General features: G+C 45.7%; 1 protein-coding gene across 1 annotated transcript in view; it reads right to left on the bottom strand.

The window, feature by feature from the left end:
* Positions 1–13,775, bottom strand: part of TM6SF1 (transmembrane 6 superfamily member 1) — an 81,499-nt gene that overhangs the window by 17,848 nt on the left and 49,876 nt on the right. Inside the window, exons 5-7 of the mRNA XM_075342770.1 lie at positions 6,453–6,535; positions 3,018–3,139; positions 806–910 (exon numbers count right to left, since the gene is read on the bottom strand). Of these exons, the coding sequence (XP_075198885.1) occupies positions 806–910; positions 3,018–3,139; positions 6,453–6,535 (310 nt within the window). The remainder of the gene's footprint in view (positions 1–805; positions 911–3,017; positions 3,140–6,452; positions 6,536–13,775) is intronic.

Genomic DNA, 13,775 nt, shown 5'->3' with positions numbered 1-13,775 from the left:
GTCCCAGCCCGGTGATGGTGCAAGGCCACCGGCTGTCCTCCTCGATAGTTCCGTGCCCCTTGCCACGATCCCCTGCGACCGGGGGTCCAGCTCCTCTAGGCCCAGACCACCGTCTGCCACCTAGATGGCTTCCTACGAGCCCTGCTCCTGACCTCCTCTCTCCTTCACTTCCAAACTCCAACTCTCCTGCCACTCCTGACCTCCCCTCTTCAACCCCCAGATGGGTGACTCTATTCCACTCAAGCCGTCCACTGCTGTGTTTGGTGGGTGTGGTGCAAAATTTAACTAGGGTTTTGATTAGCTGATGTAGGCAACACCATATAGTTGGGGACCCATAGCCAAGAAGGAGGTGGATATTGCACTGGAGGGCAGATTGTGCAATACCCTGTGACGACCTGATAGTCCAGGGGCGTCACAGATATGCGGCTGGCTGCATATCGGCAGAGACCCAAACTTCCGAATTAGTGACTTCCATTGGGTTTCAGGTCAAGTCCTTAACCCGTTCAGTGCCTGATGTAATTAAATATGCTCCAACTCAGAGAAAATGACGAGCAGGCACTAACGCGCATTTGTGATCCACAATGCGCTGTGACCTTCTGATCCCAGATCACCCCGAGATCACATCAGGCTGTGCCATACTCATGACACATTTCTACAACTATGTTGGAGGGGAGTATACATAGTTTTTATTTTCTACGGGGTTCTGGATTAATTAAGCAGGAATTGTCCATTACTGGACAATTTATTTAACTGTCTTTACCAAAGAAGTACTGACGTCACTGTGAATGGTTAGTTTCTAACTCACCATTCCTCTGAATATACAAAAGAGAGTCGCAACAATAAGGTACATAACCAGCAGTAGGTCAGATGGTCTGTGTAATACATTTTTTTGCTGAACATCTTGGATCACCTGCAGAAGACATAAAAAACTAAAGTTTACATAAAGTAATATTTTACGACAGCTACACCGATATAGAAATCAATTGACTTTCAATGGTAGGAGAGTGTTGTAGGCATGCTGTGTGATCTGTGCAGACGTCATTGTATAGGGAGGGGGGAGGATGTGAACAATGACCATCACCTATTGTAAGTGGTGTATCATATATTATCTACTGTATAACAGAAGTGATATCTTTCATTAACCTTCTTGTGATAATAATGAGACTGCTAAAAAGTGATTTTGTAAAGAATAGGATATGTCAGCCTATTATAACGCTCAGCGAGCAGACTAAAAGCTGAAACATATCAATAATGTTTTAAAGTGAAAAACATCACAATTTTTTTAAAGGTAATCTGTCAGTAAGACCAAGCCCTGTAAACCACATATATGGACATTCAAATGTTTGAAACAAATTCCATCAACACATTTATATCTTCTGCATTCCAGAAATATTAGTATATAATATATAATAATAGTATTTTAATAATATTAGTATTTAGCAATATTAGTATTTTCATTCATACGCAAAGAAGGTGTTAAGTGCTCTGGATGTGAAGGAGCACTTACCAAGCCTTTACTTCCAGAGGTCTGTCCCGAGGTCACACAGCCAGTGATCTATCAATCTAAATAGGCTGGTGCTGGTTGGAGAAACAACTTCAGAAGGCAAAGGCTGGAAAAGTAGTCTTTCATGGCTAGAGCACTCTTGATATATAAAGATGAGCGAACCTGAGGTTCAGTGTTTTGTGTTCTTACCAAACATAGAGTTCAGGTTCGGAGTTCGGGTGCTTTACGTATGCAAACCACTCACGCGAGTATCGCTGTGCTCGGGTACGCTCGGTGCTCAGCCCAGTGCAAGCCGCTTGCAGTGTTTGAACTGCTCGCACTGGGGGTAACAAAAACGTGATCAGATGTCATATGCACAAAAAAAATAGGAAAAACTCTGTCTACCCTTCCCCAGCACTGATCTGTTTATGGCTGGCTGCATGGGGCACAGACCCGAACTGCCCATCAGTGACTTCCATTGGGGTTCAGGTCAAGTCTGTGTCCCAAACCGAACTTTATCTAAAGTCCGGCTGAACCCGCCTAACCAAAGTTTCACAAGTCCGCTTATCTCTATTTATATGCATATGGTTATAAATTGTAATTTCTTGGGCATACAGCACCAGTTACAAGCATTAATGTGTTGACAGATTTACGTTTGAAAAACCTGCATGCCTGAATATGAAGTTTGGTAGGGCAATTTTTGGTATTCTGCCTTAAGGCCGCTGCACACGTCCGTGCAAAAAACGCTTTTGCACGATCCGTGGTGTAGGTAACGTATGTCCATCCGTGTGTCTGTGTGTATGTTCTGTGTGCTGTTTGCGTGCTTATCCTTGTGGTATCTGGATAGCACACGGACAGCACGAACTTGTATACTTACCTGTCTCCGGCGCTGCTGTTGCTTTCTGTTCCGCAATAGCGCAGGAGACTGGCAAGTATAAAAATACATTTATTTCTCAATGACATGTGTTTACTCCCGTACGTGTCACAATTGTGTCACATGGATCACATCAGTGTGTAGTCTGTGAGATATCTGTGCTGCCTATCTGTGCTGCTGTCAGGAAACAGACATGTCGCCGTATGGCACACACGGACACTCGTGTGCTCAACACAGACACACGGTCCATGTCAAAACATGAATGTTTGCGCAGACCCATTGATTTTAATGGGTCTACGTGTGGGTCTACGTGTGTCCGTGGTCTCCGTTACGTGTGAAAATGGACGCCTTGCTGACAGATTCCCTTGAAGTTACGAATGTACAGGGTAATAAAAGTAAAAACAAAGGGAGTGTGAATGATCCAAAAATTATATAATCTGGAATACCAATATAGCAAGATTAAAACAAAATGAAGAGTCTGGGTATCCTTGTGACATGTGCTTCATCCCACCAGTTTTGATCAAAATGTTGTCCTGGGATCATTCATGGGAACAAAAGTTGTCCAACCAGCACATAGACCTGATACGGTGTACAATATTTGTTTTGATAACTTGTAATAATTTTTCATTTCATGTTATGAATTACAGTTATACCTGTTACCTTTGTAGAAAGATTATTGTTAACAGACGGTTGTTTGTAGATTCTAAACCCAGCCCATAATGGAAGACAAATATACAGTAGATTTAAGAAAAATGCAGGACAAATTCTTGTTCCATATTTACCTAATGAAAAAAAAATTACTATGCTTTAATAAGTGTAATAAAGCAGCAAAACCGATAATTCTAAACTATATTGCTTAGCAATGGTTTGCATAACGTGACCTGTTACATCACCTTGGCACAAAATCACAGTGGCATATAATAAATTAAGAAATCATTATAGATATTGGGTCCGACTACTACAATTCTAAGTTACAATAGATGATCAAATTTTGTGAGCAACAAATGACAAGAACAATTTTGAGCCTCTGCAAGTAGTGATCTTTTTTTTTTCTTTTTTAGACAACTTTTTATTTGATGATCGTATGAACACAATATAACAATCAATGTGGTACATTTCTATACATACATCATCATTTTAAAGAATATTTTTCTTGTTACAACATTATCTTCCTAGTGTTTACAATCCATCCCCCTTACCCACACCCCTAACATATCTGAGCCAAGAACATAACAACTAGACTTAAAAGGCTTGACATCATCACTCCCGAACCTCCAGCCTCCCCAACGAACCCTCCAACTCTCCCCAGCTATACCATAACGTGTCTTTGAACAATCTCATTCTGGAGATCTCTCCCTGTGTATAGCTTTTTTCTATAAAAGTCCTCCACTTCCTGAAGAACTTTCCTGTGCTATTTTCCTGGCTTCTCTCTCCATCTAGTTGGTCAATTGTCACCAGTGATCTTATGGTATTTATTTTTTCTGGCATATTAGGTGTCTGTCTTTCCAGCCAGTGCCTAAAGGCCACTTTACACACTGCAATATCGGTACCGATATCGCCAGCGTGCGTACCCGCCCCCATCGGTTGTGCGACACGGGCAAATCTCTGCCCGTGTCGCACAACATCGCCCGGACCCGTCACACGGACTTACCTTCCCTGCGACGTCGCTGTGACCGGCGAACCGCCTCCTCTCTAAGGGGACGGTTCGTTCAGCGTCACAGCGACGTCACAGCAGTGTCACTGAACCACCGCCCAATAGAAGCGGAGGGGCGGAGATGAGTGGAACGAACCACCCGCCCACCTCCTTCCTTCCGCATTGTGGCCGGGAAGCAGGTAAGCTTCCTTGGTCCTGCAGTGTCACACGGATTGATGTGTGCTGCCGCAGGAACGAGGAACAACTTCGTTACTGCTGCAGTAACGATATTTGAGAATGGACCCCCATGTCACCGATGAGCGATTTTGCACGTTTTTATGACGATGCAAAATCGCTCATAGGTGTCACACATGGCATCGCTTAAGCGACCGGATGTGCGTCACAAATTCCGTGACCCCAACGAGATCACTTGAGCGATGTCGTAGCGTGTAAAGCCCGCTTTAGATGAACGCTGACACTTGCGTTACAGTGCGTCTTCCATCCAAGTCCATGGAGAATAGCGCAGTGCGTTAACGGACTGCGCTATTCTCCATAGTGACGGACTGCGCTGAACGCAAGTGTGAAAGTAGCCTTAGTGATCTGTAAACTTCCTCCTACATGCCGCCATCCCCGCCTCCTCTTCCAACTAGTAGGCTTAAGGCCACGTCACACTAAGCAACATCGCTAGCAACATCGCTGCTAAGGAACAACTTTTGTGATGTAGCAGCGATGTTGCTAGCGATGTTGCTGTGTGTGACATCCAGCAACAACCTGGCCCCTGCTGTGAGGTCGTTGGTTGTTACTGAATGTCCTGGGCCATTTTTTAGTTGTTGCTCTCCCGCTGGGAAGCACACATCGCTGTGTGTGACAGCGACAGAGCAACAACTAAATGTGCAGGCAGCAGGAGCCGGCTTCTGCGGATGCTGGTAACCACGGTAAACATCGGGTAACCAAGAAGCCCTTACCTTGGTTACCCGGTATTTACCTTCGTTACCAGCGTCCGCCGCTCTCACGCTGTCAGTGCTGTCTGCTCCCTGCACACATAGCCAGACTACACATCGGGTAACTAACCCGATGTGTACTGTGGCTAGGTGTGCAGCGAGCCAGTGCTAAGCGGTGTGTGCTGGTAAGCAAAGTAAATATCGGGTTGGTTACCCGATATTTACCTTAGTTACCAAGCGCAGCATCGCTTACACACGGCGCTGCTGGCTGGGGGCTGGTCACTGGTTGCTGGTGAGATCTGCCTGTGTGACAGCTCACCAGCAACCCGTGTAGCGACGCTCCAGCGATCCCTGCCAGGTCAGGTTGCTGGTGGGATCGCTGGAGCGTCGTTAGTGTGACATCTCACCAGCAACCTCCTAGCAACTTACCAGCGATCCCTATCAGGTTGTATCGTTGTTGGGATCGCTGGTAAGTTGTTTAGTGTGACTGGGCCTTTAGTGGGTCATCATAATCACAGTGTATTGCACTCATTACATCACTTCAGGCCTACTAATCAGAGGATGTGCAAGGGATCCCTGCAAGTAGGAGGTCCACAGGTCTCTGGTCTGGCGGTGATGAACTACATGTTCACTAAAACAGGGTCCTGTACAATTTTTTGCTAAAGTCTTCTAATATACATGTTTGGTTTACTTCTGAATACATCATTTAATTGTAATAAAAAGCATAGTTGCTCACAGCAGAAAAAAAGAGTATCACATAGAATTTACACTGAACTGTCGAAGTTTGAAATTTGTGCATTCACAGTGAGGGCAGTCAGAGAGTGGAGCAGCCTACCACGGGAGGTAGTGAGCTCTCCATCAATGGAAATCGGAAGGTGGATAAACATATAGCTGAGATTATTTAGGAAAACCTGCACTCGCAGAGAGTTGGACTCGATGGCCCTTGAGGTCCCTTCCAACTCTACCATTCTATGATTCTAGAAATGACCTCTGCATCAAAGAAACAAGTGCTGCTAGTCAGAAATATGTAAAACTTGATCAGCCTGGCGAAAGTTGAGTTGTTTAAAGTTTAGATAGACCCATTGAAGCGCTAGTTTGAGCGCGAAACAGCCGTTGTCAGAGCAATGCAATTTTTAACAATGTTAAGAAAATAAAACTTTTTGGATGGTGAGTGCCACATGTCATTGGTTTACTTGGATTCAAATTTTTTAAAAGTGTTCTTTACACATAAGATAACAATATTTGAACCCTTCAACTTAGTGTAAGTGGGGGTTTCCAATACTTCCAGTATGGCAAATGTTGAGGGTAAAAAATAGATTGGACATGTGAAATTTTAACATGCCAAATCCATTGTTTCTGCACAAGATATATTGTTGCTAGACGGATCTGACAACAACTTATTCCCCTCTCCCCACTAAAGCTACTAACTATATGGCTATCTTAGGGTTAACCATTCCATTGGTGAACTTGGTATTGAAACATAAACAATGATAAGATATAAGAATTTTGTGTTTTACTTACCAACAATACTTCCAGGAATAAATACAATCATAGTCATTATGATGGATCCTACCCAGTAAAGTCCAATGATCCTGTAGTTCTGACTGTTATACATAAGAAAGTTCTGTTATTTTTTTATTTCCCTCATTTATATAGTAGCATTAATTCTATAGTAAGAGACTCATTGTTCCTTTGTAAAACATACCAAATTCCAGTTATCTGCCACTAAATTAACTGTACAATAAAATAAATATTTTAGCAGATATTCTGGATCAGATTTTTATGGGGTGCAAGGTTATGCATCATTGTGCCACTGAGGACTCCTTAAGTTGCCGCTACTACTGTATTACAGTAATACTTAAATGCCACAAAGCATTTCAGCATTTCATCCCAAGTGTGGAAGGACAACTTTTTTCTGTTTAGTCTTGAATACACTGACCAGCTCCAGTCCACGGCGCTCTACATAATTTTATCAAAGGCTTCTGTACTGACCTGCACTATAGCTAATAGTTTAGATAAGTTGAACAAATGTTCATAGGACTATTTATTTCCAAATATCGTCCAGTCTAAACAGGCCAGGAATCACCTGATAAACAAGCAAAAATGCTTATATGTCAGATGCAATGATATTAAGCATTCTAAAAACTTATCATTATTGTCAGTACATCGTTGACCATTAATGTCTGACATGTAATCAGTTGGTTAGTTAATAGCCAAGGTCTGCACAACTCAAGGGGCCATTGGAAAAGATTTAAATTTTAATAATATACATATATTTTATGTTCTATCAATCTAAGGACCTAAATAATGAAAAAATACTGTGACACAGTGATGTTACCATTTAACTACAGTAAGTTTCTTATTGCTTATTTCTTATTTCTTATTGCTTATTTCTTATTGAAATTGGCTAATTTACAAAGGAGACGGAGTCAGATTGCGGAAAAATAGAGGAGTCGGGAGGTTGAACTTTGGTTTATTGACTCCACAGCCCAGGGTAGACTCCAGCCACGGTTGGGAGCTGCAACCTATAGCCATGGCTTTATATGTGCTGGGTAGCATAATATGGGGGCACCCTATGTCATTTTTTTTAAATTAATTTTTACTGTACTATATAGACCCATCCACCGGCGTCTGTGATTGGAAGCGTCAAACAAGCTGTCACTCAGGGTGCGAGCGTGTGACTGCAACCAATCACAGATGCCAGGAGGTGGGGGAAGCAGTGAATATGTATGAGACTAATGAGTGGCCCTGGTAGTGAATGAGAGGCCGCAGGAGCAGCTACAGCAGCGTTGGTGACTCGGTAAGTATTGTGCGCTCACTTTTATTTTTTTCTTTCTTTAGTTTTACTTTATTTTCTTTTATTACCTGAGGGCTGTGTGCCTCTATGCCAGGAAGGAGGGAACATGCCACAATGGGGTGGGACATGCCAGGATGGGGGGAACATGCCAGGATGGGGGGAACATTCGCTTGGATGGGAGGTAACATTTACCAGGATGGAGGGATCAATTGCCAGGATGGGGGAACATATCAAGATGGGGTATATTTGCCAGGATGGGGGTACATGCCAGGATGGAGATACATGCCAGGATGGTTGAACATTTGCCAGGATGGGGTACATTTACCAGGATAGGATACATGCCAGGATGGGGGAACATTTGCCAGGATGGGAGGGAACATTTGCCAGGATGGAGGGAACATGCCAGCATGGGGGGAACATTTGCCAGGAGGGGGGGATAAATTGCCAAGATCCGGAACATTTGGCAGGATGGGGGAACATATCAAGATGGGGTATATTTGCCAGGATGGGGGTACATGCCAGGATGGAGGAACATTTGCCAGGATGGGGTACATTTACCATGATGGAGTACATTTAGCAGCATGGGGGAACATTTGCCAGGATGGGTGAACATTTGCAAAGATGGGGGTACATTTGCAGGGATGGGGGTACATTTGCCAGGATGGGGGAACATTTGCCAGAATGGGGTAACATAGCAGGATGTGGTACATTTGCCAGAATGGGGGTACATGTCAGGATGGGGGTACATTTGCCAAGATGGGGTTCATTTGCCAGGATGAGAATACATTTGCCAGGATGGGGGCACATTGGGGTGCATTTATCAGGATGGGGTACATTTGCCCGGATGGAGTACATTTGCTAGGAAGAGAAACAATTACCAGGAAGGGGGGACATTACCAGGAAGGGGTACATTTACCAGGATGGGAAACATGCCAGGATGGGGGAACATTTCGGGATGGGGTACATTTACCAGGATGGGGCCATGATGGAGACAAATATACCAGAATGTAGGAAATATATATCGGGATAGGGGACATGTTTACCAGGAAGTGGTCCAGGAAGGGGAACATAACTACGTAATGAAGGGGGAGGGGTGTAATTCGTATGTCTTCATGGGATTTCGAGATGTTTCGACTTTGAAATGTAGAAGTGGATTTCAGGGTGAAATCTGATTGCATTGCATGCTAAAATCTGCCTGTCTGTCTAATATTCCTCTAATTTTTTTCCACAAAAATCAATCCAACTGCTGTGTCTGGAAAGGACAGTGGGAGTGGCTCAGCTTCAATGTGTGGTAAAACATGCCATGAGCTTAAAGCCCCCTGCTGAAGAGAAGAGAAGACTGCAAAGGTAAGTTTAAAATCAATTAATTATTTACATAATAGAATAGTTAAATTGCCATGTTTGCACTTCGGAAAAAAAAATTGGTTTAGGGCTATAGTTTGGGCACTCGTGAAAGGTTCGCCATGATTGGACTAGCACATGACTTATTCTTTCCAAAGACAATAATAAGGTGCAGGGGGCACTGACTGTGAGTGGAAAAAAAGGCAATTCCGGCAGCTAAATAGGAAAGGGTTATTTACAGTTAGAGCAGTCAGACTGTGGAATGCCCTACCACAAGAGGTAGTAATCGCAGATACTATAACAGCTTTTAGAAAAAGCCTGGATGATGTCCTCAGTACATACAACATTGTCAGTTATAAATTATTTAATGACAAAATGTATAATTGGGTGGAGGAAGGTTGAACTAGATGGACTTAGGTCTTTTTTCAACCTATGTAACTATGTAACTATGACAACAGGACAAATTTAGGAACATTTTTTCACTTATTGACAATAATTAATTGGATCAAGTAATTAAAACCAAACTATAATATAAAGTATCAGAAACTTTTGTTAAGGCCTCTTTCCCACGTCCGTGTCTCCGGTACGTATTTGGTCCGTTTCCTCACGTACCAGAGACACGGGCACACGTAGACCCATTAAAATCAATGGGTCTGCGCTCACGTGCGTGTTCTGCCATGGACAGTGTGTACGTGTGGAGCATACGTGTGTCCGTGTGCTCGGCACGTCAACATGTCCGTTTTTCTCCAGCATCACGGGTGTCACACGGAACGCAAACAGACCACACGGAGGTGTTCCGTGTGACACGCGCCGGAGAAAGCACACGTGTTTAAGAAAAAAAAAAAACTTTACTCACCTTCTCCAGCCCTCCTGTCTCTGCCGCTGCTGTCACTTGTTTCCGACTGCCGCTCATTATACTCATTGAATATTCACTTCACTGCGGTCGGAAGCTGCAGCAGCGGGGAATCGGCAGGACCGGAGACCGCTGATCAGCACCACGGACAGCGACGCCAGGGACAGGTGAGCAGAAAGTTCCTGTTCTCCGTGTGTTATCACGGATAACACACGGAGAACACACGTGTGCCATAAACACAGCTCACGGAGGGCAAATGGCACCTCTGACACGTCCGTGAAAAACATGCGTGGTTTTTCACGGACGTGTGAAAGAGGCCTAAGTAAGGGCAGCAACATACAGCTACAGGTCTGGACTTCTAGTAGTGTGGCGCCCCTGAGGCACAGTCGCCACAGTGATTGTATCTAAAGGTACCGTCACACTAAGCAACATCGCTAGCAACATCGCTGCTGATGCACAACTTACTAGCGATGTTGCTTAGTGTGACATCCAGCAACAACCTGGCCCCTGCTGTGAGGTCGTTGGTTGTTGCTGAATGTCCTGGGCCATTTTTTAGTTGCTCTCCCGCTGTGAAGCACACATCGCTGTGTGTGACAGCGACAGAGCAACAACTAAATGTGCAGGCAGCAGGAGCTGGCTTCTGCGGACGCTGGTAACCAATGTAAATATCGGGTAACCAAGAAGCCCTTACCTTGGTTACCCGATATTTACCTTTGTTACCAGCCTCCGCCGCTCTCAGCTGTCAGTGCCGGCTCCTGCTCTGTGCACATGTAGCTGCAGTACACATCGGGTAATTAACCCCATGTGTACTGTAGCTAGGAGAGCAGGGAGCCAGCGCTAATCAGTGTGCATGGCTCCCTGCTCTCTGCACATGTAGCTGCAGTACACATCGGGTAATTAACCCCATGTGTACTGTGGCTAGGTGTGCGCTGGTAACCAAGGTAAATATCGGGTTGGTTACCCGATATTTACCTTAGTTACCAAGCGCAGCATGCTTCCAGCGACGCTCCAGCGATTCCTGCTAGGTCAGGTTGCTGGTGGGATCGCTGGAGCGTCGCTTAGTGTGACATCTCACCAGCGACCTCCTAGCAACTTACCAGCGATCCCTATCAGGTTGTATCGTGGTTGGGATCGCTGGTAAGTTGTTTAGTGTGACTGGGCCTTAACTTAAGATGCAATGCTTTATCCCGGGTGATGAAAGAGTTATCCACTGGTGTTTGTTTCACTTACACAAAATCCAGTCAGTGAGTCAGCTAGTTACACAATTCAGGAAGCCAGCCAGCCTGGGAAGTTCCCGGTTACCAGGGCCACAGCCACTATGAGTCATCCGAAAGGTGGGGGCTGACTGAGGAAGTAGGAACACACAAACAGCTTCAGTTTAGAATAGTCTGAGACTCCGAACAACACGGTCGCTAGAAGGCGTGCTTCAGAGCTCTTCTAGTTAGAACTGGGCAGACTGCAAGAGGGTGAGAGGCATCCGGTAGAGATAGTGAGACAGAGGAGAATATGGTAGCTGGAGGTTGAGCCTAACTATTCCCACAGTGCCAGCGCTGTCAGGGTGCAGAAGCCCTAGCGCAGATTATACTCTATGTCTGCCAGAATCTGCAGGGGATGGGGATTTCAAGTCCCATCGCTCACCACCCATTTTCCCGGAGCACAGTGACACATAGGATCCAGGGTCGAGATTGCAGCCAGGCCCCACGGTGAGGATTCATGCCACCTGCATATGGGACGTGACACCTAACAGAGACACTGGGGTCCCCAAGCCACGGGGATCCACAACCAAGCGCAAGGAAGGGAGGTCTCACACTCCACAGACACCTGTGGTTGCATCTGATTTACCCGGGACCGGCTGAGGCCCATCGCGGCGGAGAGTGGCACCTCTATGGCATCATACGAACTGTGAGTAAAAAAACTTTGAATCGCAGCCCCCTGTGTCGTCCCTGTCTTTGCCGGCGCCCTGCACGCCGGCGCTCCCGTGTACCACTGCCCTCATCATCCACCCGGGGCCCGCTCTGCCTGTGGGGAGTGATACATTCTCAGCTGCCATAACACTTGCCCCGGCGAGGAATTCTGCAGCAGCGGCTACTCCCTGGCTGCATACCACAGGTGGCGCCACGACAAACTTTCCCCAACACCCCGCTTTCCCCACCATTTACTGTAAGACTCGGGCAAACAGAACCGGGCAAGAACACCCGTGAAATCCCCTAACCCGACCTGCAATGGCCTGGCAACGAGTAGGTTAACCACCTGCCCCGTGGGGTGCTACATTTGGCGTCACGAACAGGATATCATGCTTATTCAACCGGGTGCTGTGCGTCTTACATGACTGTATCAAATGTTTATGAAAAACAAGATTTTGTGCCCACGGCCACGGGCACTGTGCATCTACCGGACTGTGACTGTGCACTGGTGTCCATTGCAAAAAAAGGAAAGGCGCCATGTGTACCCAAAAGGACTGGGGGTGCCCGCCCTTCGTGGGTGGGATTGCAGCGGGGCACGAAAAACCATGCCCGCCCCCTTACACGACACTTACCAAGGAACCAGAAGTCCTGCCTCCCCAGAAAGCAGGAAAAGATGGGATAGTGGCATGGACTGATTGGTTGTGAGTCATGGACAGTGCCGATCGGAGAAACCAGAGGCACAGGGTGGAAGCAATGTGCTCCTCTGGCTGTCCGAAAGCAACTCCGGCAACACGGCGCGCATTGCGACAGGCTGCCATCGTTGTCCCCAAACCTGGATGCCTGTAGGGCCCTGGAGCATTATAGAGAGGCATGTAAACATGAGAAGATGTATATAATTAAAGTACTTTTCTCTCTGTTTGACCGGAAGGTCTTTTGGGCCACTGGGCAATGCGTGGCCAGGACTGCCATTGTAAATAAGTGGCACCAGTTTAAGGAACCACAGACTCGGGTTGAAAAGGTTTTACCTGTTTTATCCGAGATAAGAACTTTTTGATTGCAAAGATGTTTTGGGGTTTTTTTTCCCCTCTTTATGATATGTTTTACTGCATAGTGAATGTTCAAAGATTTTTCTTGTAGATATAATACTGCAGCTGAATGTGATGCTGAGCGGGTAAATGTTAATATTTTTCATATGCAGAATGTTTTCTGATTCCTGATATTTGCTTGCCTTGAAATGTTTTGATGACCAATGACCGGTATTGTTGAAAATGTTTGAAACATTAATGTGATGTGCCTCCCATAAAGAGAAGATTGTTATATTGTTATTACATGCAACAATTGCAGTATACTCTGTATTTTATTTTGCAGCCCCGGAGTGCTGCAATTCGCTGTGGGGGAATGTGGCGCCCCTGAGGCTCAGTTGCCACAGGGTATTGTATGTGACTTTAGATGCAATGCTTTATCCCGGGTGATGAAGGAGTTAACCACTGGTATTTGTTTCACTTACACAAAATCCAGTCAGAGAGTCAGCTAGTTACACAATTCAGAAAGCCAGCCAGCCTGGGAAGTTCCCGGTTACCATCCGAAAGATGGGGGCTGACTGAGGAAGTAGGAATACACAAACAGTTTCAGTTTAGAATAGTCTGAGACTCGGAACAACACAGTTGCTAGAAGGCGTGCTTCAGAGCTCTTTTAGTTAGAACCGGGCAGACTGAAAGAAGATAAGAGGCAACCAGTGGAGATGGTGATACAGAGGAGAACATGGTAGCTGGAGGTCGAGCCTAACCGTTCCCACAGTGCCAGCGCTGACAGGGTGCAGAAGCCCTAGGGCAGATTATACTCTATGTTGTCTGCCAGAATCTGCAGGGGATGGGGATTTCAAGTCCCATTGCCCACCACCCATTTTCCCAGAGCACAGTGACACATAGGATCCGGGGTCGGGATTGCAG

Source organism: Anomaloglossus baeobatrachus, chromosome 4 (genome assembly GCF_048569485.1).
Source record: "Anomaloglossus baeobatrachus isolate aAnoBae1 chromosome 4, aAnoBae1.hap1, whole genome shotgun sequence".
In the NCBI taxonomy this organism is placed as follows: Eukaryota; Metazoa; Chordata; class Amphibia; order Anura; family Aromobatidae; genus Anomaloglossus; species Anomaloglossus baeobatrachus.
Note: the sequence above shows the minus strand (reverse complement) of the source record. Positions and strands in the feature narration are given on the sequence as shown.